The 24,991-nt window shown below is 43.3% G+C and overlaps 2 protein-coding genes across 2 annotated transcripts in view; one reads left to right on the plus strand and one right to left on the minus strand.

The window, feature by feature from the left end:
* Positions 1–674: 674 nt before the first annotated feature.
* On the minus strand, positions 675–2,753 carry LOC131558307 (splicing factor 3B subunit 2-like). Its single transcript, XM_058805957.1, has one exon. It carries the CDS (start codon positions 2,751–2,753, stop codon positions 675–677), a length of 2,079 nt encoding a protein of 692 aa, XP_058661940.1.
* Positions 2,754–16,093: 13,340 nt separating this feature from the next.
* LAMB4 (laminin subunit beta 4) overlaps positions 16,094–24,991 on the plus strand; it is a 40,385-nt gene continuing 31,487 nt past the window's right edge. The window contains exons 1-8 of the mRNA XM_058805213.1: positions 16,094–16,127; positions 17,320–17,477; positions 20,015–20,150; positions 21,742–21,815; positions 22,443–22,631; positions 22,780–22,843; positions 23,395–23,609; positions 24,691–24,811. Coding sequence (XP_058661196.1) covers positions 16,094–16,127; positions 17,320–17,477; positions 20,015–20,150; positions 21,742–21,815; positions 22,443–22,631; positions 22,780–22,843; positions 23,395–23,609; positions 24,691–24,811 — 991 coding nt within the window. The remainder of the gene's footprint in view (positions 16,128–17,319; positions 17,478–20,014; positions 20,151–21,741; positions 21,816–22,442; positions 22,632–22,779; positions 22,844–23,394; positions 23,610–24,690; positions 24,812–24,991) is intronic.

Here is a 24,991-nt window from a genome sequence, read left to right on the forward strand (position 1 = left end):
ATCTATTGCCAATCAAAACCTCATCAAATGCTGATGTGGAATGATCAGGGAAATTCTTCACCTGTAGAACATAAAATTCTATCATATCACTAAAACAATCCTACAATATAAGAAAATGCAAAAAACCATGCAAAGAAAGTTCATTGCTTCAAGTTCAAACAGCTGAGTTTCAGGAGAAAGTCCATGGAATGAAGATGTTCCTCTTTAATATTTCTGAAAGTCCCTTTTGGTCCTGAAACAGGCTTGTAGAATCCTGAAACAAAGAACTGCTGAAGAAAATCATCAACAGTTATCAAAAATCCATTGATAATCATCAAACAATTTTGAGACAACTTCTGGAATGTCTTGGCCACAGCCCTTTATTGAACCACTTGGACTTGGGCTGAGGCTAATTTTTGGCTCTTCAATGCTTTTGAGCTGCTAGCTCTTTCAACTCTTTTTATGTAATTTTTTTTTTTTTTTTTTTTTTTTTTTTTTTTTTTTTTTTTTTTTTTTGTGGTGGCAATGCCACCTTTTATTTTCAAAACAATGGGGACAGGCTGGGGGCAAGGACAGGGGACAAAGATGGAGGACAGTGCCATCAAACTCTCTAAGACCTGGACCACAGCCCTGGGTGACAGAGGGCAGTGTAGGAGGATGACAGAGAGGTGACACTGAGGGGACAGTGGTGACACTTAAAACTTGAACTCCTTGTACTTCTTGGCCCCCCCATGGGCATCCTGGGGCTGCGCCTTCCGTTTCTTCTGCTTGGCGGTGTGCTCAGCCACCATGTCACTGAAGTCCTCCTTCTCCACCTGCGCCTGCTGCCCCCGCACGTGCTCCTCATACTTCTGAGTCATGGCTGTGGGGTCCAGCTCCAGCTCCTCAGGGGCCAGCGCCACCTCCACACTCTGTGCCTCTGTCACTGGTCCCTTACGCCCCACCACTGCAGACATGTCATAGATGTGAGTGGAGCCCATCATGGCCCTGCCCATGGTCGCTGTGCTTTTTTCAGGGACCACTGTGAACAGCTGGGGGGTCTCACTCCCATCCATAGCCTCCTCTATTTTCTTCTTGCGGAGCTCGATCACCTCCGGTGTCTCCATCCCGGCTGGCACTGAGGAGAAACCCCCTGGGGTAATCAACCCACTGTCAGCAGGGGTGATGAACCCTGTCTGGTTGGGTTTCTCTTCATTGCTCTCCTCCTCCTCCTCTTCCTCCTCCTCCTCAGATTCCTCATCTGATGGCTCCAGCTCTCCCCAGGGTGTGCGGTCAATCTCCTCCTCCTCCTCCTTCATCAAGAACTTGGTGATGTTGGTGCCAAACACATCTCCATAAAGTGGCTTCCCCATCTCGTCCACGGGGGGCTTCCCCCATCCCCCAGCATGGTACCCAAAAGAGCACCCCTCAGGGATGGGGGCGTTGAGCCCCAGGATTTTGAGGTTGGGGTACGAGGGGGGCGGTCCGTAGCGCTGCATGGCAATCAGCCATGGGGGGGGCACCTTGTGGGCATTTGGCCCCATGGGCATGCCCAGCGCAATCCACAGCTCGTCCGAGAGGACACCCAGCTTCTTCTCCTTGAGCCGCGTCTCAAACTCCTTCCCCTCGTAGTAGAGGTCCCCGTGGATGGTCAGTTTGGGCTTGGTCTGCCACTTGAAGAAGGCATCATGGAGTTTCTGGTAGTCAATGTCAATCTTGCCCATCTTGGGTCGCACCTTCTCCCGCATCTTGGACTTCATAATTTTCTGCTCCTCTTTCTCCTGCAGGGCCTCGCGCATTTCCTGGATGCCCGTGCGCTTGATGAACTCGGGCAGCTCAAAGGGTGGTTTCTCAATGCCCCTCTTGCCTTGCAGGTATTTCCTCTTGAAGCACCAGTGTCGCGGCACCGGTACCGAGTTCCGTGTGGCCTTCAGGTGCACCAGGAGCTTGGGGTCCTGTGTGGTGACATCGTGCATCTCTACCACGTCAGGGCGGGCCACCAGCTGTTTCAGCTCGGCCACTGTGAACCTGTTCATGCGCCGCAGCTTCTTCTTGGACAGCTTGGGTGCCTCCTGCTTCTTCTCCTGCTCGTCCTCAGAGCTGACCCCATCAGTGCGCCTGGTGCCATCCTTGGGTCCCTTTTTATGGGGAACCCCGGCACTCTCTGCCTGCTCTGCCCACTCTGGCTCTTTCTCCTTGTCCTTCCTCACCCTGTCTGTCAGCCTGAAAGCCTTGAAAATCCTCCTGAAGAACACGAAGTTGGGGTTGTTGATTTCAGGCTCCTCGGTTACGTACTCAATCTCCACCTCAGGGACATTGCAAGGGGTGGGCTCGGGGTCCACCCAGGGGCAGGTCAGGGTTGGGGGCCCCTCCCGGGGCCCTCCCTTCCCCTGCTTCTTCTTCTTCTTGCAGTTGCGGCGCTTCTGGTTCCTCACCTTTTTGGATGTTCCTGTGTCCTCCTCAGCCTCGGAGGCCAATGCTGATGCCTGGAGCTCTGTCTCCATCTCATCCTCAGCTGAGACCCCCAGGACCGTCACCAGCTCCTCCTGGCGGCTCTGCTGGAGCTGCAGGATCTTCTCCAGCACCTGAGGGATCTTGGGGCCCACTCTGGAGTCCTGGGCCTCTCTGCTGTCATTGCTGGGGAGCAGGGTAGACCCACGGGGCTGGGGGGCTGCTGTGGGCAGGGGGGCTCCCATGGGGCTGCCTTGGGGGGCCAGGGGGGTCCTGGCACCAATGTGAGCGCCCTCGGGGGGAGCATGTGGGGCTGGGGTAGTCAGCTTGGCCATTGCTGCCATCTTGTCTATCCCTGCCCCTGCGCCCAGCTCACGGCTCTCCTTTTCCTCCAAGAATATTTTCAGCAATTTTAAGTTCTTAACTAAGTCGTAAACCTTGAATGTGATCTGCACCAGTTCTCTAAAGTTTAGAAATAATTAGCTCTTTAAAAAATATTTTACTGCTCAAGCAGACAAAGTCAGAATACAACCTGACACCCTGTTGGTCAGGTTGTTGGTAGCCGTCCAAATAAATGGTGGCTGCAGTCCTCCTGGAGAGACAGATGGGGTTCTGTTGAAGCAGTGATCCTGTCGAAGGGTGTAGTTTTCCTTTGAAGGTCCAGTGGTGGTGTAGAAGGGTCTGGTCTTCCTCTTGGAATCCAGTGGAAAAAGGCTGCCTAAGGTGTTTGAAATCTCAGTTTATATGGAGGTAGGAATGCTTGGCTCCTCCCCCTGGGTGGAGCATTTCACAGTGGGATGAGGTAATTTTATCACTCATGCTTTGAGACTCAATGGGCCATTAAGAGAAGATAACTCCTGGAGGGAGGGTGGGTTATGGGAGAGATAAAGAACACTGCTCCACCTGGTTTTAACTGATGGTGATAACAAGACACACTTCTGGTTACATCTTGCATTGCAATCTAAGACAGCTAAATTTACTTTTCTACATTGTAAGATATATAGTTGTTTTCTTTTGAGAGATAGGACAACTCCAACTAAAAAAGCTGTGATGAAACACTGATAAATACCTCTTTGTGGATAAAGACAGTACAGTGTGTTCACCCTTCATTTTGTCAAAGATTCTATTGCTTGTTACAATCTCTGCTGTTTTATGTTCCATAGATAATGCAGAAGGGTCAGTGATGATTCTACATTATGGCTGGTATTGATTGTAAGCTGTTTTAGTGTTTTCATTTGTTTCATTTTACTGTCATTGGTACATGACTGTTTAGAAAGGTGTTATCTCAACTTCCTAAGACAGTTACCACTGATATGTTGATTACATTATGTGAATTTACTGATTTTATAATAGGTGTTATAAACAAAAATTCAGTTGATTTTTTTCTGTGAGAAAAAAAGTTACCACTACTGCTGGGCTGCTGCCTGTGTTATGGTAATTACGGGTCGTTGTCGTTAATGGTTGTTTTTGTATTAGTAAAAGCCCTGGCTGGGGTGAGTTAATGGCCCTTCTCCTGAGACACTGAAGGGTGGGGACCTTCCCGAACAGTGAGGAGAAGAGACCTGGAGGGGGGGGTTATGCAAAGTGACTCCAGGACCAGCATGCTTTGTGGGACCCCCCCCCCCGCGCCCCCCCCCCCCCCGACTCCAAACCCACGGAGAAACCCCAAAAACAACGAGCCAAATAAGAGTTGAGAGACTGGAGTGATGTCTGGACGTGAGGAGCCGAGTGCTGAGCCTGCAGAGATGCGGAACACCTTCGGACTCCCTCTCGCCCTGACCAAGGGAGTGATCCCCGGCGGTGAGATGGGGCCGAGTTGGGTGGCAGGACTAAGATCTGATGGGGACATTATGCTGGTAAGGCTCCCATGACGATTGGATCCCTCAGTTCTGCCCGTAGTGGACAGAGCTGCGGATGTCCTCCTCCTCTGAGTTGCCCTGGGAGACACGACGGGGATTGCAGCCCTTTTGAGCTGCCCAATCTGGAGCTGATCACTTTTAATAAAGGCATTAAAAAGGAGAAGAAGTCTCCTGGCCCTGTTTATTTCAATAGGCATTATCATAAGATGTTATTACTGTATTTTCAGCCAGCTTCTTTTATGCTTTAACATCTTTTTGTGTTATTATCTAGAAGACACCTGTCATTTCAGGATCCTTCTTTTTTTGTTCTCTAGCTGCTTATGCATCTCTTAGACCAGACTCTGGCTAGTCCCTGCACTGACTCTATGGTTTGACCCAATGCTGTCTCATAATTTTAAATATTTTTCAGAGTTCCAAGAAAATATCTAAGCTTCATTGAAAGCCTCCTCCAAACTGCTAGCCATGTGTTTTTTTTTCCAGTTATTATTACAGAAGCAGTCCAGCAGATTGCTGTGTTTGAAATATCTCTGCCCTGAAGGAAACTTTGGGGGTGTCATGGTTTGACGCTGGCACAATGCCAGTGCCCCCATGAAAATATATGCTCCCTGGCGTCTGCTGTGAGATGTGACCAGGAATAAGCAAAGCAGGCCCCCACTTAGAAATAAAGAGAAAACTTTATTAACTAAACTACAACTCTAAGTAACAAGAAACACACAGGGAAAATGAAAACTTTCCAAAAACATTTCCTCCTCCCCCCACCAAATTTCCAATACATCTATCCCCCAAAATCACCAACTCTCAGTCCATCACCACCCTTTAGATAATCAATTCCCAGTTCATCAAGAAGAGAGGAGTTCCTCTTGTGCCATAGGCTTCTCCAGGAAACACCGTTGAAACCTCCTGTGTTTCCATGTCACTTGTGGCACTGCCCGGACAGCATGTGCCATTGTGACCTCTTCCTTCCATGTCCAGTGCTCTCACCACTGCACAGGGACCAGAGCTGCTTCTAGGGTCATCCTTTTAAGGATGCTTTGTCCCATTCCAAAAAGAGCAGTCTCACCTTTGGGACACCTGTCCCCCCAGATTTCACCCCCTGGGCCCGAGGGGTACCAACACTGAACCCTCTTGGCTCTGAGCCATTGCCTCCCCCTGGATGCAGTCTCTGTGTCACCAGGAACATGGTTCTGTCCATGGCTATAACAAGAAGAGTCCAGCTAAGGCCACTCCATCATCTCTTTCCACCTAAGATTCTTCTCTACTCTCCTGACATCTTTCACTTGCCCAGACCTTCATACCTGCACATTTCCTTCTTCCATTTCATCTCTATCTCTCTTCTAGGAAAGGTTAATGTTCTGCAAAGTTTTCCTTGTCTGAAAAAGGGTTAAAAGCTGCCACAAGCGGCTGGACACTGATATCAAATTTTAAGGTGGTACAGGCTCTCTCTGTCTCCTGGGGAAGGCGGGGGGTGGGGGGCGCTGCCCGATGCCTCTCAGTGCTCTCTCTCTTTCACCCTTCCATCTCAGGCACACCAGATGCCAATATTAAAATCTGAACACCTAATGGTGACCACAGCATATCCCAGAAAACTTACTTCCTCTCAAACCACGACAGGGGGGATCCATCTATGGATGGCTTGATTAGTCTTTAACCCCAAGGCCTTTACTCTTAACTGCTGTTCTTAAGAGCCTTGTTTTAAAATGTGTTTAGGGAATCCCCTCCCAGTTGGAGCTTGGGCAGTGGCCAGGCCTTGGCTCTACCTGGGTGGAGAATTTGCCAGTAAACCCAGATAAAGATGTTTTCTGCATCAAAACTAGATTCAAGTCACTTTGACTTGGCAAGTTGACCCTTTATATATGACAGCTGAACCTGTTTTTGGAGTGAGCTTGGGAATTATTAACTGGAAATAATTATCCAAGCCCTCACTAAACTGAGGTTTGTCAGCTGTTCACAGACTCTGTGATGATGGTACAGTGTTTCAGAGATTCCTAATTACCTAATTTCACATGTATTAATAATTATGTGTATTATCTGAAATATTCTTAATTGTTGCACCTGATTTATTCCTGATTGCTGTCAGTTTCTTGTTCACTACATGTATTGTTTTGCCTTGATGTTTCTTCATGCTTATAATCAAAGACATGCATCTCATTCAAATAAAAAAAAGAAATAAGGGGAATTTAGTGCCTTAAGAACATCCAAATAATGTAATATGTACATTAGAAATTTAGACAACAAATAATTTTGAATAATGCACTATTTACATTAGAAATTTGGAAAAAAGATCATCAAATCTAAATCCCAATTGAGTGTGCAACAGCAAAGCCTAATTGATTCATTAACTTGAAGAGAGGGTGTGCTTGTTTTTTATCATCAGCAGGTTTGACACAGTCACCTGTTCATTTGATCAGACACCAATTGCCACCGATAAAATGAGGCCCAGTGGGAAGAGAAATAACCTAATCACCATGCAGCCTTCGTGGCCAGAACAGGAACAGAAGTAGGACTGCCAAGACATATCTGTGTCTGCAAACTACAGAGGCAATTTGCCAACAAAAGCCTTATCATCATGGTATAGTGTTCCAAAATTCTTTAGTTATTCCCTGTTCCAGGATCCAGGAGGACATTCAGTGATGTCAAAGATCAACATTTCCAGCTAATGAACTTTCTCCTCAGTTTCAACTATCTGGACTTTCAAAAAATGGTCATTTATTTCCATTTCCCTAAGAGACATTGGACATTATTCTCTTGTTTCCTCATACTGTGAAACCCAGTGTTAATGACATGATTAAATTTGATAAGCTTTGTTGATTGTAATCAGTCTTTTATGTATCTTATCCCATATCTAATAGGTAACCAGTGGTAACCTTAATGAGATAATAGCTCACAGGAGCGAGCCATTTTAATATCAGAACATATGAGCCCTTTTAAATTAACGAAAAGGTGAGATGTCATTTCCTATAAATGAGCTTTGTGAATAAAGAATTGGCTTTCTGCATGAAGAATCTTGGCTGATTTATTCCAACATATTAGAAATTAGACTTTTGAGTTTTCTTGTAAGTTTTTCCCACAATATTCCAGCAGGTCACACAGATTATAAGGAACTCTTTACAAATTGGTATGAAGGTTTTGCTTTATAAGAATATTATTTTGATTTTTATAATAAAGAACATTAACTCAGTATATTGCTGAGGGATTTTTAAATTTATTTTATCATGCTTATTGCTTTCTGCAACAATTTGAATATGATTGGTTAGAGCTGAACCTTGCAAAAACAAGAACTGGTTATTAAGCTTTATCTAGCCAAAGCATAATCTGGCAATCACCAAGGTTTCAATTAATTTTCAGGACACTTCCTCAAGGCAATCTGAAGGGATCAGGATACTCTTAAGTGAGCACTTTATCGTGGACCTCAGTAGGTCCAATGCGTTCTAACTCTTCAAACAGCCAGTGTGTTTCTGATTTGCCTGCTCTGGGAATGGAGACCCTGTAGCCATGTGGGTGGATTGCCCTGGTGCATTTTTAGCATCTGTTCCTGTATGGCAATACACTTTTATGAATTGCTAGCACATGGCACTTCTTTCATGCCCATCTGTCTAAACCACAACTTTCAGCTTCAACTTTGAATATATTCTCTGCAATCTCCTGCCCAGCTTTCTTCACATCTTCCTTGCCCAGTCTATGTCTCTATGATTACCTGTGGACCTTTTCAAAATGTTAAATCTTTTTGCTGCCAGGGTTCCTGAATCAGCTGCTTGTCTTCCCTCTCCCCAACTTCAAATTGATCCTCATTTCCCCAAAGCTCTGGTCCTTTTCTGTCTCAGGCTTCTTATCCTGTGAGATATATAGAGATCCTGAGGTGCCATCTGGCTCAGGGTTCACAGACACTCCCTTGACCCTGCTGCCAGGACCTTGGGGTAATGGTCACAAACTACCTGGTGAGAAAGGACAGGGAGCGTGAGCAAACCAATTGTTGTTGAAATGTCCTCCTCATAGGTGGTCAGCAGGGGAAACATTGCTTCCTGCCTTCTTCTGATGAAAAGGAACTGCCTCAATAATGGCTTTTGAAAGCAAGAGGTATTTCCTGCCCCAGCTTTGCTGCTGGCATTTTTTGTGCTTGGCTGGGTTTCCATCGAACCCAGCTGCTCCTTCCTGGTCGTGACAACACTTTCCTTCCATTTGACAAGATAAGATCAGAAAAGTGAAGTAAGACAAATTTTTTCCACTTTCTTCCATCTGGTATAATTAAATACTTGAGAGAAAGCAGGGCTTATATATTCTTGATCCTGGGGAAGATATATTAATCTGTACACCAGTTCCCAACTTACTAGCATGCAATGTTCTGGCTGTGCTACTGTTATGTTGGTTATATGGTTAGGGTCCATGACAAAATCTAATTATTCTTCTCACTTATGTGTGACTTCTGTGTGATGCTTCCTGTGTTTGAACAGATTTGGGTGTTACAGGATAGACACAGTTAAAACTAAACAGCTGATGTCCAGCTATCATTCTGTCAAGCTTTTAGGTAATTAGCATGCATATGTTGGGAGATTTCACAGAATATCAGCATAGTCTGAGTTGGAAGGGACCCAGAAGGATCATCAAGTCCAGCTTTTAAGGGATGGCCCATATGGAGATTCAACCCACAAGCTTGGCATTATCAGCACCATGCTCCCACCAACTGATACCTCTGGAAGCCTTTGTATCAAAGCTCATTTAGGACTGAAAATGAAGAGATTCCAAAATGTCAGTTTAGCTGTTTATATTGCCAGGATATTTATATTTACAGGGTCATCTGACTCCTGTCTGCTCTGTTCTCATTCTTCTGCAACCAGGAACTTCCTGGGTGACCACAGGAGAGGGGCTGTGTAAGAATGCTGTAGTGGTGATCAGCCAGACACCATGCCTGTTACAGGTGTTGGTAACATCACATTTACCAGTTTTTTCTCCATGCAGACAGATCTTTCTGAAGATTTATTCATTTCAGCTTTTTCAGCTAAATGTGCTTGTTCTGTCTTCTATGTGCTACTCTTATTTTTCCAGTTATATGAGAAAGAAACCATTTCTTACAGCCAATGAAGTAAAGAGAAAGGTTATTTCAGTCCATCTCACTTTTACTAACCAAAATGAATGTAAATGAACCAAAATTGTTTTATTCCATGTCCATCTGAGACATAACATTTAATTTTGAAGTCCTTATAAAAAAATAAAGGGAAACTATGAGGGCAGATTTCTTCCATTGCAGAGACCAGTAGTTCAGGTGCTTCCCAGGAGGGTGGAAAAGGTGATTTCACTTTGTGCTTCTGACTGAAGGGCTAGAGCCAGTGGCTCCCATAGAACCTCTAACCACTGAGCCGTGGTAGCTCTGCACTGAATGCTTTTGCTGCTGCTGTCACTGCTGTTGTCCTCTAGTGGACATGATCTCTCTGCTGTTTGCACTTTTCAAACTGAAGCTGTCATCCCCCTGTCTGTCAGGTTCTCCACCTGATGATCTCAATTTCCTAGGGGTTTTTGGGTGAGCTTGTGGAATTTACTGTTTTCCTTTGATACATTTTTAAATTGTGGTCTTTTGGCTTCTGATTTTTGTTTATTCGCTCCCCCCGACTCCTGCCAATAAAACCCCCCAAACATACATCTGACCTCCCAAACAGACCATGGTATGAAAGTTTTCTGCATTTGTAAGAAAATGTTTATATGCCAGTGATCCAGGGGTTCCTCAGGGGCGAGAGAGATTTTCTGAGCTCAAGATAATTTCTAAACAACGTCAATTCAACATTTACAAAATAATTTACTTTTACCTAGAGAAAAATAGGACAATTTAGGCTGACATGCATGAAAAATCTAATAATAGGGACATAAAACAGGACATGGCCACAAATTTGGACAAATAAAAATAGGACAATCTTTTCTTAGCATTTTCAGCAGTACAAAGACCATTAGCAGAATAAGAGCACTGTTATGCCCTGTTAACAGATACTGTGGTGCAACAAGCTTTCCAGTGAGAAGCTTCATGTTTAAGGTTGTAGTAAGATATTTCTTTTCAGTTTCTTTCTAGCTCTCTCTTCTATGCTTTTGTGTGCAATAATACATTTTTTGCCTCTTCAATTTAGGGAGACTAACTATATCTGACTAATAGGCCAGCAAAGCAATGAAAAATTAAAAATTTGTTGTTTATTGATATGGAAGGTTCTTAGAAAGAGTCCTGTCCTGTTATACTGCATGAACTCACTGAGAAAACTTAACATGAGACTGCATTGAGGTGTGTGACAGATTTCCCAGCATCCTAGCCCTACTGCCAGCAGGGAAATAACATGAAACTAGTATCTTAAACACGTATGGTGAAATAAAACGGCAGGAGATCTCTTCTCCTTTATAATGCCTTTATTAAAAGTGATCAGCTCAAGGTTGGGACGCTCAACGGGTCCCCGGTCTTGCCATCGCTGGCAGGAATGGCTTGGAGAAGGAGGAACGTGCAGCTTTGTCCTTTAGAGAGCAGAGCTGAAGAACCCACCCTCATGAGAAACCAAGGAGGTTAAACCCCATACTACAGCTTCTGGGTTTTGCAGTCTCGGGGTCCTGGCCCCAGCTGAGGTCTCTGCTTGGGGCGAGGGGCAGCAAAGGGTCTCAGCGTCTCTGCAGGCTCTGTACTGTTCCTCATGTCCAGACATCACTTTGATCTCTTAATTCTGTGTTGGCTCCTTGTTTTTGGGGTCTTTTGGTAAGTCTGGTGGGGGTCCTCTCTCGATGCATTCTGGGTCTGAGGTTATCTGCGTGTACTCCTTTGTCTCTTCCTGAGAAGGGCCATCAACCCGGCTTTAGGCAGGGCGGTACTGATACAAAAAGGGGAATTCTCAACAATAGAGGGTTAACGACCAACACTTAACAGGTGGTTACAATATGCAGCTAACAAAGAACTCTCCTGGCCTGCAATCAGCTCCCAACTCGTAACTCTGCAACCCTTTTTTTAAAAAAAATGAGTAACTATTTTTCTACTTATATAGCTTGACTAGCACTTTTAAAATCACACTGGTATTTTAGAATAAATACACTGTCTTATTCTTTGTTTTGCTTCAGGAATGTTATTCTCCAGTTTAGTACTCCTGCTAAAACCACACTGCTGCTTCCCCCTCACTCCCCTCTAATTGGAGTCACAAAAGGCAGGGCTCACAGGTTGAGATTAGAACAATTTACTGGAAACAGCAGTGAGATAAGAAAGCCAACAGTAAGAGCAACAATAATAGCAACAGAGGTATACAAAGGAGGGAGTGATTCACCCGCAGAAATGCCCACCATGGACTCCTTGACAAATGAACAATGCTGGACGGATTCCCCCTGCCGTGTTTACTCCACTGAAGGAAGGACAGTCCTCACCTCCTGCCCCTGGCAATGACCTGAGCTGGTATTGAATAGTATCAGGATCCTGGCCATGTCCCCTCCCAGCTACTGCAAAAGATTAACCTGTCCTGGCTGAAACCAGGACAGTCTTTAGTGCCGATTACTACTATCAATGCTGTGCCTGCCAGGGAGATAATATTTGAGTTGAAGCTAAGTTTCTTGTTTGTGGCGGAAAAATCAAAGCTTTCAAACTTGCACACTAAAGGTGAAGGGCACTGTGGGATGCTGTGACTGTAAGAAAAAGAGGAAGCTTCTCATAAATTACAGATAGACTTTACATCCTTTTGAATTGTGAAAAAGCTCTTTAAAAATATTTATTAAATACAAGTTTTAAAGTAGCTGTTTCCTTCAGGGTGCACAATATGGAGGAGCAGTCAGCCAGTGGGATGTGGAGGTGAGGAGGCTGAGGGGTAGGGTAGCCTTTCTCTCCTGTCACATCTGTAGCCTATTCCCCTGCTGTCCTTAGCTCTCTCCTGATCAGATTTATCAGAAAAAACCCTTATCTTACCTGGTTGTAAACTTACAATTCATTCTGGTTTTATTATGTAGTGCTACATTCTGCCAGTATGCAAACCCACAAAAAGCTCAGTCTTTGCCTTTGAGAAATTCTATTTTAGGCATAAGATGTAGTTTTGAAGAAATGAGGACAGAAACAAAAGAGGCGAGAGAGAATGTAGGAAGATAATTTTGATTTTCAGACCATTTGATTTTGTTCAAGATTTTGGCCATGGATGGGATTCATGTCAGTACATTTTATATTTAATCTCAGTACAGTTGCTTAAAATACAAGCATCTGTCTTAAACTAAGGAGCTGGGCTGCTCATGACCAAAGGAAAGCAGCAGATACCTCCAAAGAGGATTTATCCCTTCCTCAAGAAGGTGGTGGGATGAACTCTCCCTGTCTTTCTCCATTGACATGAAGGAAGCCCAAGTTATTTGTTTAGATTGAATACTTACTTTTCACACAGCAAGAATAGTGCTAGGCTCAAATAATTTCATTTCTTGAAAAATGTATTGAAATTTTGAAGTTGTGGCTCTACTCCTGCCCCTTCCCTCACTGCTGGTTGGTATCTGGGAAGGGAATACATGCTGCAGTGCTGACAATTCCCATCCTTTGTGTGTACTGAGGATATGCCTTGGGCCTAAGCAATGACAGCCCTCAGACCTGTGATGACTTGAAAAATCACACACCAGTGCTATCTAGCCTCCAGCCAGCATGGGACAAGTGATGCATTATAAATCCAGATCCTTTACCAGTGCAGAGATTAAAGAAGCAAGAAAGAAGTTTCTTAATCCCTGCCTCAAGCAGTTTAAAACCTCCTTGCTTGGGGTCTTACATAAATCAGAGCAGAGGACTGGCTATATTCTGCAAATAAATCTTCCTTGATATTTACTTCTCACATAACTTCTCTGTAACAAATTCTGAATTCCCCATGAAATACGTTAATAAAATGTCAACCAGTTTATAATTTAGTAGCATAATAGTAATAATACTTTCTTCAGTTATATGTGTCTCTTCCAGGCAACATTTGATATATTGCTTGCAGATAAAAAGTGAAATTAATATCTTAATATATCATTTAGTCTTTTTCCTAATACCAAAACCCACTAAGTGTAAACCATCTATACAATAATTAATCATGCATAAGTGCAGACCAAATGCAGATTAAATCAACCTGAAAAAAGTCTCTCACAAGTAATTTCCACATGCATTTGAGGAAAATAATTTCAAAAAAATTAAGTATAAGAATTATTTCCACTAGAGTTAATAATTATAATAATGGCAGAGGACACTTAGTACAGAGCATTGCAATAGGATTAAAGAACACACCTTTCATTTTTTCCAAAAGAATAGGAAGAACCAAAAGAAAAGGCAGTGATTAATTTATAAAACATATTTTGCTCCTGTAGAAAACCTTCTGTTTAAGGATGTGTGATGATGCTTGACAGACTGTCATGAATTGAGCCTTACAAACAGTCAGAGAACTGATAACTAATATGTCTCCTCTAAAATTGTGTATCAAGGCAACCTGCCATTCTGAAAACTGGAATCACAGTGCCACATGTTTCAACAGACACCAGAGAACAGTGGCCAGTTCTGCACATGAGCTGTTGGACCCTATTTCAGAGCTGCTCCATCACCGTGTTGCCTGTGACTGTGCTGTACCCCACACATCAGTGCAGTCCTGTGCTTGCTGCTGGGGACAGTTACAGGCAAAATTTGTGCTGAAATGCAAAGCCATGACTCAAGTTGCCCTGTTGTCTTCAGCTTTAAATTGAGAAAAACATAGTGCTCACACTGAAGATCCAGAGTTTGAATTATTTCAGATTTGGCTCAGTATGTCCACACAAGTGCAATCACAGCTGTCTGGCAGGCATGTTTACAGTCACCTCAGAACCCCAAACAGCCCTTCAGACCATTGACACTCCTGCTGTGTGAATCCTTTTTAGCCCATGATCAGATAATCCAGGGCCACTAGACTTCTGATGCTAACTAGTTAGAAAGACTTTGATATTTGATTTCAAACCAGACCAACTGAACAGATGTTTAATTAAACAACAGACAAGGTGTTGTTTGTCAGCACTTTAAGAATCCCAGCCTTCTGTTTTCACTTGCATGAACTTTTTCTGCCATGAACTTAACCTGTCACAATTGTCTTTCAGTGAATATATTTGCTGATGCCAGAAGCAGAAGGAGTTCACAAATCAAGCTTTTGACAGGTTGCAGGCTGGGTCTCATTCTCACCTACACCTTGGTGCCTCAGGGGACGTGCTGTCTTCTCCAGCTGAAGTGCACAGGTATTCCTTTGCTTGCTTCCCTCACTCAGCTCTGCTCATTCCCAGCTGAGACACTGGGCTGCCTGGAACCCAGGTAAGACCTCTTCAGTATTTAATTTTCCTGTTAAGCATGGAACCAAAATTTGTTGGGGTTTTTCTAGTCCTTGTTTGTCCATTAAAGGGAGTGAGGTTTAGAGAGTATCACTTGTGTTACATGTCACAGTGTTAGGGTAGGAATTGGATGTGTAACTGCCAAGATTGCTCACCATGGGCACCTGTTTTTCACTGCAGTGCTGTGGCAGTGCTTGCAGCTTAAATCATCTCTGAGTCTGCCCATTATTCTGACAGAGTAGAAAATTTGAAGTCCAGCACAGAGGGAAAATATTTGCTCAGTTTTGCTTCGGACAGTTGATCTTTGGCCAGGTCTCTGTAGCCAGGCACAGCTGCATGGATGCTCAGCAGCATCATCTCCCTGTCACATGCCAGGCCCTCTGTGATTGTGGCAGGTGAGAGCAGCTGCAGCAGAATGAAAGCCTGGTGACCCTTGCTAGCTTTCCTGCCTGAAGTACTCATCTAGGTACTGCCTGAAGTGGTTGCTGAAGTGCTCATCTGGGTACAGCTGTTGTGTCGTGTGCTGCATAGAGCTGGGTGCACATGGAGTCTCTAACACCTGAAGTGATTTTGTTTATGTTCCCACTTCTCTGGGGGTGTATTTCATTTAAGCTCACTCACTACAGTGATGGCTGTGTGAGGAACAAGAACACAGCTGGATAGTGGTGCTTGGGCCATGCTCATACAGGGTTGTCCCAGCAGCTGGAACTGTTTCAGGGTGCACCAGCCTCACTGCTTCCTACAGGTGGAGAAAGAGGTGGAAGATGCAAAGATGGGGGCAGGTTTGGTTTGGGAGTTCTACTTGGTGGCAGGATACTGGATTATCTTTTATACCCATGACTGCCTTTTGTTTTTCCAATAGTTTTGTGTTGGCAAGTCTCACTTTCTTCCAGTAAATAGGAAGGATGCCATAATGTCACAATCAATCTCTCTTGGACTTGTGCTGAGTTTTACCTGTACAATTTTTTTGCACTGATGCTGACATTACCTGGTTTTCTTCACTAAACATTAAGATGCATTTATTCTGACAAATAGGTTTCTGACAAAATTCATAGCACCTGACATCAGGCACTTCTCAGTGGCATCTCTGACTGTCTTTTAAATTAATGAAAACAAACTAGAATCTCCAGAGAAAGAGCTAGATCTCTGCAAACAGCCCTGCTGAATCCACTTAGAATTGAGGTGGTTTTTTAAAATTTGAATACCATAGTATTTTAGCTGATAGCATTCTGGTTCTATTTTATACTAAGTGTAAATATGTTTTCAAGGTCTTCTCTGGAAGCCTTTGTGAAGTGCTTCTCTGCTTTCATTCCAGTTTCAGTACTGAAGTTTCCATCATGAGATTTTTTTTTTTCCTACAACTAAATCAAAGCCAGGGTTTCCTTTTAGTCATTATATTTTTATTACATCTCTGTCACTTCACTGAAGGCTGAAATGAATTCAGTCAATTCTGAGTACACCTGTGGGCCCTGGTGAGCCAGAGCACCAAGTGATGGACCAGTTTTTCTCTTGCAGCAGTACCAGTCAGAGTTTGATGGGGAGGCATGAGGCTGGGGCTGGCCATCCTGTTACACCTCAGTAAGTACAGATGCTACAGTGACTCAGGCCAAATTTGAAATATTATCATATGATTTACACACCTTTCCAAGATTTTCTTAAAGCACTTCTTTTAAGAAAATGCTATTGAGAAACACTTGACAGTGAATCCTTATTCCCCACTCTCCTGCCAGTGAGGGACCTATGAGATATGATATCTTCAAGTACAAAGAAGACACACATGTTGTAATTGAGTCTGATTCAGGTCCTGAAAGAGGCAATCAACATCTGCTAATGAATAATCATCATGGATTTGTATAATTAAAAAGAGCAGGCTAACTAAACATAGGCACTGCTTTTGAATTATAGCCTGAGTCCTAGACTGAAATTTGGTGTAAAATGCTGTATTTTTACTGTGGTAGTTGTATTTCTGGTGTTTTGTGGGATCTTCAAGTATCAGTTGTAGTGTTTTTTAACTGCACCTTTTCTAACAAGTTGAGCCAAGTAAGGCTGAATGGATATAGCCTCCAAGGTACCCATTCCTTTGCAGAGTTTCAGGACAGAACTTGTTTAAAAGGAAAAGCCCTGTAAGGAAAGTCTTAATATAATAGGGAAGATACTGAAAGTTGTTTCAGGCTAAACAAAGAAGTTCTGCAATTATTCAGAGTATTCAGAATTACTCTTTTAATTTATTAATGACCACTTCATGGGGTCTGACAGGGTTTTGACACTGGACTAGGGATTCATTGCAAATTAAAAGAAAATTTGGGGGACCCCTGATATCAATCCTGGTCTCAATCCTGGTCTCATTTCCACCATTATAACTTGGAACACTTATTTCAACAGAAATAAGTGGAATTAATTCAAATCTGTCTCTATTCAGGGAGTCAATTGAAATACTCTTTTTTAGGATTGCTGGCAATGGTATGTAAGGGTGGGAAGCATAATAAATTATTGCTCATGGCACATTTCTTTTCAGTAAAAATGCCAACGTGCTGAAAATTTAAGTTTTAGTATAGATTTGCAATATGCTAGCTCTATTTTTTTTATTATTTTGCAGCTGGTGTGTTCATTACTGAAGTTCTTTCAAAAATGTATAAGTAAGGACAAAAGGAGTACAGGCAAAGGATAATTGAGTTTTCTGCTTGTGTTGGGATTTAACTGTTTTTGTCTGGAGGATACTGCTGGCTACACAAACCAATTTAATCTTTCTTTGATCTTCTGTTATGCTCAGTGCTGATAAGGCCCCGGCATGCACAGCATGACTGTGGGGCTGGGTCCTGCCACCCAGCCCTTGGGGACCTCCTCCAGGGCCGCAGCAAGCGACTGACAGCCTCGTCAACCTGTGGCATGAGCAGGCCTCAGAAGTACTGCATTATAGGCTACCTGGAGGTTGGTCTGCTCTTTCCTTTTTAATAAATTGAACTCCACTTGCTAACCATATCCTCTACTAACCTTATTCTCATCTGTATAGGGAATTTGCCCAGACTGGGAAGTTCCTGTGGGAGTTATCTGAATAATTATCAGACAGTGTGACACCAAGTCTGGTGGGAGGCTGTGCCTCACTGCAGCACATATGGAGGGTTTGGCAGCAAACAGCCTCCACAGTGATGTGTATCTTCTCAAGGGGGAGAAGCATCCCCATCCCTGAGATGCACAGGGATGGAGCACAGGGATTTCTGAAGGAGCTTTGCTCTGCAAGTCCTCTTCCCCCTCAGGCCCCAGAGGTGAAGCCCATGGTCTGTGTGTGTGAGAGGGGTCCCACAGGCTGCAGGGCCTTCTCCAGAGGAATGTCCATATGGTGTTGAGACCTGGGGCAGCCTGTTAAGAGAGTCACACCATACACTCTCCTCTCTTTTGATCTGAAATGAGGCCAGTGTTGCTGAGAGCAGAAAGCAGCCTCTGAAAAGGGAGGACCTAATGCTGTGGTCCAGGCTTTGGCCATGTGTGTGGGTCAGCAGATCCAAAATGTGGCTGACCAGAGGGATGCCTCTCACTCCCTGGCTGCAGTGAGGAGGGGGAACCACTGGGTATATGGAAGGTGTGCAGAAATGAGGATTTCCCTGTTGTACATCCTGGAGGACTTGGCCCAAATGAGCTAATGAATTGTCACAAATAGAAATATTGTCACTAAATAACAGCCTAGGCTGAAGAGGAAGTTAAAATACAGCTTAATTTATAATCAATTTAAAATAATTACAGTTTATGACCTTCTAGCTTAATGTTGTGACACATTTGCAGAGTAAAGTATGGACATGGAACCAAGCACTGCTCCAGGTTGCATATTGTATCCACAGTTTCCTGCAAAATGTAAATATCTCTTTCATTTGCTAAAATAGCCTGAATCCTCTTTCTGGTCCTCAAGCTGGATGATTGCCTTTTATTCTTGCTTTTTTAGATCAAAAAGCAATAAAAAAATTAATATGTTCACTTGCCTGTACTTATCCTTTGAACTATGTAAATACAGACTCATGAAAAGGAGCAGCTGTTCTGCAATAATCCCTGTGATTTAATGCTGCTTCAACATATCTTGACCCCAGGTGGCTGTCTCCTGAAGAGGGTGAAAACCACAAACTGCTGCTTTGCAGGGCTTGAGAGAGAGAGACCCTTTGTCAATGTGCTCTGTTCCATCAGCTTGCCTTAAATGTGTTGTGCACCTCCAGTGCATCAGAGTGCCACTTCACTTTCAATTTGCTTTCTCACCAGCATATTTTGAATACCTTGCTGGAGGCAGACCAGGAAGTTTTGCATCTTACATCTTGTAAACCAAAGCTCTTCCTCTCCTCTCCTGATGACCTGTGGCAGATTTCTTAAGAGCAAACCTTACTCATGAAAGTGGGTATTAGTCAATGTGGCAAGCTACCAAAAGCCAGGATTTAGCTGGGATTCAGATGGGGAAAAAATAAAATTCAACTGCTTTGTGTTTGGAAAGCAGCACTACAAGTAATTTTTAGTCTTTAATATGTCTTACTGTTTTTAAAATGTAGGTTAAGTGGGTTTTAGCTCAATGATTGGATTTACTACTTACATATGTTTTGAAAGGAAAAGACAGGGCACTCAGTGTTGAGGAGAGTATAAAGCTCCACAATTCAGAGGCAAGTGGGATCTGCCAGACATGGACATGCAACCTTCAACATAAGTTGCCCCAGTGTCATATTGTATGCCTATAAAAACCAGAGTATGAGTGTGCATAGTCCTTCCAACTGCTTCAACAACCCAGACTCTCCTTACCAGAGCTTTGTGAAATGAGATGACAGAGTGGGTCTTTTTTAAATTTTTCACTCATCTTCTAAAATGTGCTTTCATACATTTGTCAAGTGTAGTATAGAATTACTTAATGTAATACATAATTACCGTGGTTAAAATACATTAATTATACCTGTGAATCTATATATCTTCATTTATTTAAATGCAAATGGGTGATTTCATAATGCAAAGATGTTAAAACCATTCCCAGTTTTTTGTGGATCCTGAGTGTGCCACCCATCTCCTTCTGGGTCATTTCCAGCCTCCCAGCCATGGGTACTGAACTTGTATCCTATTGATATCCTGATTTTCCCTCTTTGCATTGGTTTAAACTTTCCCAGTTCCCCTACACTTCAAAAGACAGCAGTCAGGGTGGTGGTGTCATCCCAAACCAACTACTTACCTGGTACCTGGTCTTACTGAGATCCCTTCTCCACAAATGAAAAGTGCAATTTTTATAAAGTACCTGGGGAAGACCATGACCAACCCTTACTATGTGCATGCTTTGTGCATATGGTGGTTCTCTTGGGCTTGTATACGAAAAGCCTGAGTGATTAAAAGCCCAGGCATCCAAAGCAGCAAGACAGGTTCTAGCCTTGCAATGGCATAAATATATGGACATCCAGCTAATTTTTAGTGAAGAATCCAAATTAAGCTTTTATTCTGCTCATTTTGTTTTCCAGGCTGAAGAGAAGTGCTTTCTCTGTGATTCCAGATACCCATATAATCCCTATACCCAGCATAACAGTCACATGGTAGAAAATGTTATCACAGCGTTTGAGCCTGACAGGAAAAAGAAGTGGTGGCAGTCAGAAAATGGTAAGTTCCTTAGAGAAAATATTACTGCAAATGTTACTGTGGGATTTCTTTACATAATTGGCTTTCACAAAATTGCCTTCATGAAGAGATGAATCCTGAGTGATTTAAACCCATTTGTGTGTAGCAAGATAAGATTTCAGGAAGTCTGTGTTTCTATGGACAAGTTTTAAACTCAGCACCCCCAAGAGCTGGCCAGAGGATGTGTGGCAATGCTGGGTTATACATGAAAGCCATGTATTTTCCACTGGCTGTCTTCCCTGACAGAGAGTTTTCATTTGGGGCAAAATATACATTTGCCTACAGATGTAACGTAAAGACAGTCTGTAAAACACAAATACTCATTTAAAAAAATTATTTTTTAAGAACTAATGATTTAGGAAAAAATTAAATAAAGCCTGGCTATGAGCTCCCTTATTCTGATATTCCCAAGTTCCTTTTCTGCAGGGCTGTTCTGGATCCATTCATCCCCCAGCTTGTATTGGTTCTGGGGATTGTCCTAACCCAGCTGTAGCACCTTGCACTTGTCTTTGACAAATCTCATCAGATTCCCATGGCCCCACATCTTGAGCTTTTCCAGGTCCCTCTGGATGGTCACTGATCCTTCACATGTGTCAACAGCGCCACTAGGCTTGGTGTCCCCTGCAACTTGCTGAGGATGTGTGCAATCCCAGAATTGATGAAAATAGTATCCTTACAGCTTCTCTGGGAAGACATGCTAGGAGGAATAACATTTACTCTGTCTTATTTGACATACAGTGATTATGTGAAAAACATTTCACTGGTTGAAAATTAAGGCATAGAAAAATAAGATGTTACCTCTATTTTGAGTATCCAACTGAAAATCCATAAGCCTTGTTTTTTCATGGAGTTTAGCAAGGATCTGTCACTGGCTTTGGACACCACTGCAAATAAAGCTGTGGGCCAGCTGTGAGAGGAGCTTTCCTTGTTCTCTCTATCTTTCTTCTGGGATGGAGTCTCATGCACAGTCTGGTCAGGAGGAGTCCTGAGGTGGTGTGTGCAGATGTGAACAATGGGGATATCAGCTGAGCTCCTGGAACTCTGCAGGGAGTGTGTGACCTCTAGAGTTTTTTCCCATATTTGTTGCAGTTTTGGAAGATGTTTGGTGCAGTAGTTCTGCTTATTACAAATTTCACATCTGGAAGTATAGAAGGGTTTAACAGTGCTGTTTAGCATGAAGAAAACACCTCATTTTATTAGTTCTCTTTTTCTTTCTTAGCAATAAGTGAATTATTTGAATGGATTTTAAGAAATAAACCTAACTGGATATAGAAACACACAAACCCAACACCCTGCCATGACCATCATTTATAGTCTGAATTATGTGAGCAGGACATTCAGCCACCTCCTGCAGTCTCAGTGACATGCAGCATTGCTGGTGACAGTGCCAGGAAGGCAGCACATTGTATTGCCCCAGAGAGAGAGGTCCAGCTGCATGGGGTTGTGCACAGAGGGTGCCCTAAAGGGTCTAGCTGCTCTGCTGGAAAAGGCATCTTTAAATCCTCCATGGGAAAACTGTCTCAGCAACCCTTCAACGTACACCTTGTGCACTTCATTTTCATTCTCTTTTCAGGTATTGACCATGTGAGCATTAGATTGGACCTAGAAACTTTATTCCAATTCAGCCATCTTATCCTCACCTTTAAGGTACATCTTTTACCAGAGCTTTTGTGTAAGATTATACACTAATTAACCACAGGAATAAATTGCTTAGAGAGGCATTGAAAGCTCCATCTTTAGAGGTTTGTAAGGACAGGTTAGATAAACTCCTGTCAAGTATTGTTAAATTATAGTTGATCCTGCCTTAGGGGAGGAGGATAGACTCAACAGCTTCCCATTTGTGTGCCTTCTGAACCTATTTTCTATAAAGCCAAGAATTAAAACTGAAAAAATACTTTGCAAAATTACACTCGAAAAATGTGGGACATATCTGAACTGCAGTTGCTCTTTTAATTTAGTTCAGTTCATGCATATCAATTATGATCCAGATGATTACAATTTTTTTGTACTAAATTCCTAATTGTTGTGGTAAACTACCTTACTTAGAAAGTAATCACATATCTATATGAAATGTTACTTTTCCCTTTTGCTGGAGAGAGCTTTTTCTCATGAGCTTTTTCAGAGACCCCTGTAACCATCACAGTACCTGTAACAAATACAAAATACCTCTCAAACACAAAATTTTAGCGTCCTCCAAAGAGGAATATCAATGAAACAACCCCTGAGGTGTCTTATTAATGCTGACTTAGGGAATTCTTGAAATGTTTCTTGCAGACATTTCGGCCTGCAGCAATGCTGGTTGAGCGCTCTACTGATTTTGGTCAGACCTGGAAAGTGTTTAGATATTTTGCACATGATTGTGCAGCTTCTTTCCCCAACATCTCTACTGGTCCAGCAAAAAGTGTTGGAGATGTTGTTTGTGATTCAAGATATTCAGACATCGAGCCCTCCACTGAAGGCGAGGTACAGTCAAGTGTCTGTTTGTATGAGTTCAAATAATTTGTGGAACTGAAGGTCTCTTGTCTGTGTCTGTTAAAAGCAGAGGCCTGTCCTTCGATCTCTTTGGTGGCTGCTCATCTCATCTCTAGAGCTTTATTGATTTGTTTTGCAGGTTGTTTTAAAAGCTTTGGATCCCAGCTTTGAAATAGAAGATCCATATGTGCCATATATCCAAGGTATGGACACTACATGTTTTGTCCAGAGACACTTTGCTGGTATTTTTTGTTTTGTACACTGAAAAGGGTCAACAGCTCAGCTGGTGTAAGTCAATGATGTTGAAAATTAGGTACCTAAAGACCTTAGGGACACATTGTGTTAATAAATGAAATGGGCCAGTCTTGTTCTCTAGCCCTGGGGGCAAACAGCAAAGCTCTGCAGGGGACATCTGGGAAGTTAAACTGTCTTTCCCTCTGGATTCAGGCTCAATCCATACTGCTTTTTGAGAGCAGTCCCAGAGGTACACATGAACCCATGAAGACGGTGGCTGGGAGAGTGCAGAGCCATACCAAGTAGGATGCTAACACCGTAGAATGCCTATAGTGACAGCTGTGTGCCAGGAGTGGGTCCCTGCACTGCCACTGTAGGCATTACTGATCTTGGCCAATAGTGGATCATTTTCATTATTTCTTCACTCTAGGAAAATTCTTGCATGACTGATTCAAGCTGAAGATTTCATACTGTTCATTTTAGCCTGAACTTGGGCTCCTGCTCTCTTCTTTCCTTCCAGATCTCATTACACTGACAAACCTAAGGATCAATTTCACTAAACTCCACACCCTTGGAGATGCTCTGCTTGGGAGGAGGCACAGTGATCCCCTTGAGAAGTACTACTATGCCATCTATGAGATGGTTGTGAGGGGCAGCTGCTTTTGCAATGGCCATGCCAGCCAGTGTGATTCCATGCAGAACCTCCGGGGAGATGTTTTCCATCAGTCCGGGATGGTGCGTCCTTAACGCTGGCTCTGAAAAGGGGAGTCTCAGTTGGTGTTTAGTGAGAAGGAAGAGATGGAGGGAGCTGAAGGAAGATCTCTGATAATCTTTGGATTGGCCATTTGCAATTGCTGGTTGTTAAATGTTTCAATGCAGACTCTTCCTTTAAAACCCAGGGTTGGAATGCACAGAAGCTGTCTTTGTTGGCACTACTGTGGTGTTTCAAAAGCAACTGGGACAAGACATGTTGATAATAGCAGCAGAATTCCAGAGCTGTAATGGTGCAAATGTAATGGATTAAGTAGCCTATGGCATGTGCAGACTTGAATGGCCACTTGTTGGGTGCATTCCACACTCCAGCTGGGCTTGGAGGGAGAGGAGGCATTGGCACAAAGAATAGTTGATAATGCAAAGCTAACCCGTGAAAAATGGATTATTAAAAATTCCAGTAATGTGATTGCAAGTTTTTTCCCTCTGGGAACATGAGTTTTTTCTCCTGGAAAATATGTATCACAATCTGAAGACATATAGGGAGAGAGAGAAATAATCTAAAATGTTGGTGTCTCCTTTGATATCTCTATAAGTAATTTTTTTCTAAATATTGCTCAGTGGCTTTAATGTTTGGAGGTATTCTCCAGATCTTTTATTCAAATAATTGAAAATTATGTCAGCTGAGGGAGCCAAAGAGCTTCAAATTTTCCTAATCTTGCTGACATACCTTAAGCAAATTCCTCTCCTCTCCTCTCCTCTCCTCTCCTCTCCTCTCCTCTCCTCTCCTCTCCTCTCCTCTCCTCTCCTCTCCTCTCCTCTCCTCTCCTCTCCTCTCCTCTCCTCTCCTCTCCTCTCCTCTCCTCTCCTCTCCTCTCCTCTCCTCTCCTCTCCTCTCCTCTCCTCTCCTCTCCTCTCCTCTCCTCTCCTCTCCTCTCCTCTCCTCTCCTCTCCTCTCCTCTCCTCTCCTCTCCTCTCCTCTCCTCTCCTCTCCTCTCCTCTCCTCTCCTCTCCTCTCCTCTCCTCTCCTCTCCTCTCCTCTCCTCTCCTCTCCTCTCCCTCTTTTTTGTCACCTTATCTGCTCTCTGTTCTCACCACATTACAGGTCCATGGGAGATGTATCTGCCACCATAACACTGAAGGTTTCTCTTGTGAAAGATGTAAAGATTTCTACCATGATGCTCCCTGGAGGCCAGCTGAAGGGACACAAGATAATGCTTGCAAACGTAACTCAAACATGATATTTTCATTTTTAATAGCCAGGAGTGGGTGTGGCACAATCCTAGTCCAATCCATAATGGGGTGGCCAAGTTTCTGGGTGGGAGACTTTTTCATGCCTCATCCAGAAAAACAGATTCCTGCATCCACAGGTGCTGTATTATCCTGCAAGAGGAAGAGCTGTTTCA

The sequence above is a fragment of the Ammospiza caudacuta genome, chromosome 5 (genome assembly GCF_027887145.1).
Source record: "Ammospiza caudacuta isolate bAmmCau1 chromosome 5, bAmmCau1.pri, whole genome shotgun sequence".
NCBI classification, from domain to species: Eukaryota; Metazoa; Chordata; class Aves; order Passeriformes; family Passerellidae; genus Ammospiza; species Ammospiza caudacuta.

Coding starts and splice junctions, on each gene's coding strand:
- LOC131558307 (XM_058805957.1), bottom strand. CDS start 2,753: ATGGCAGCAATGGCCAAGCTGACTACCCCAGCCCCACATGCTCCCCCC.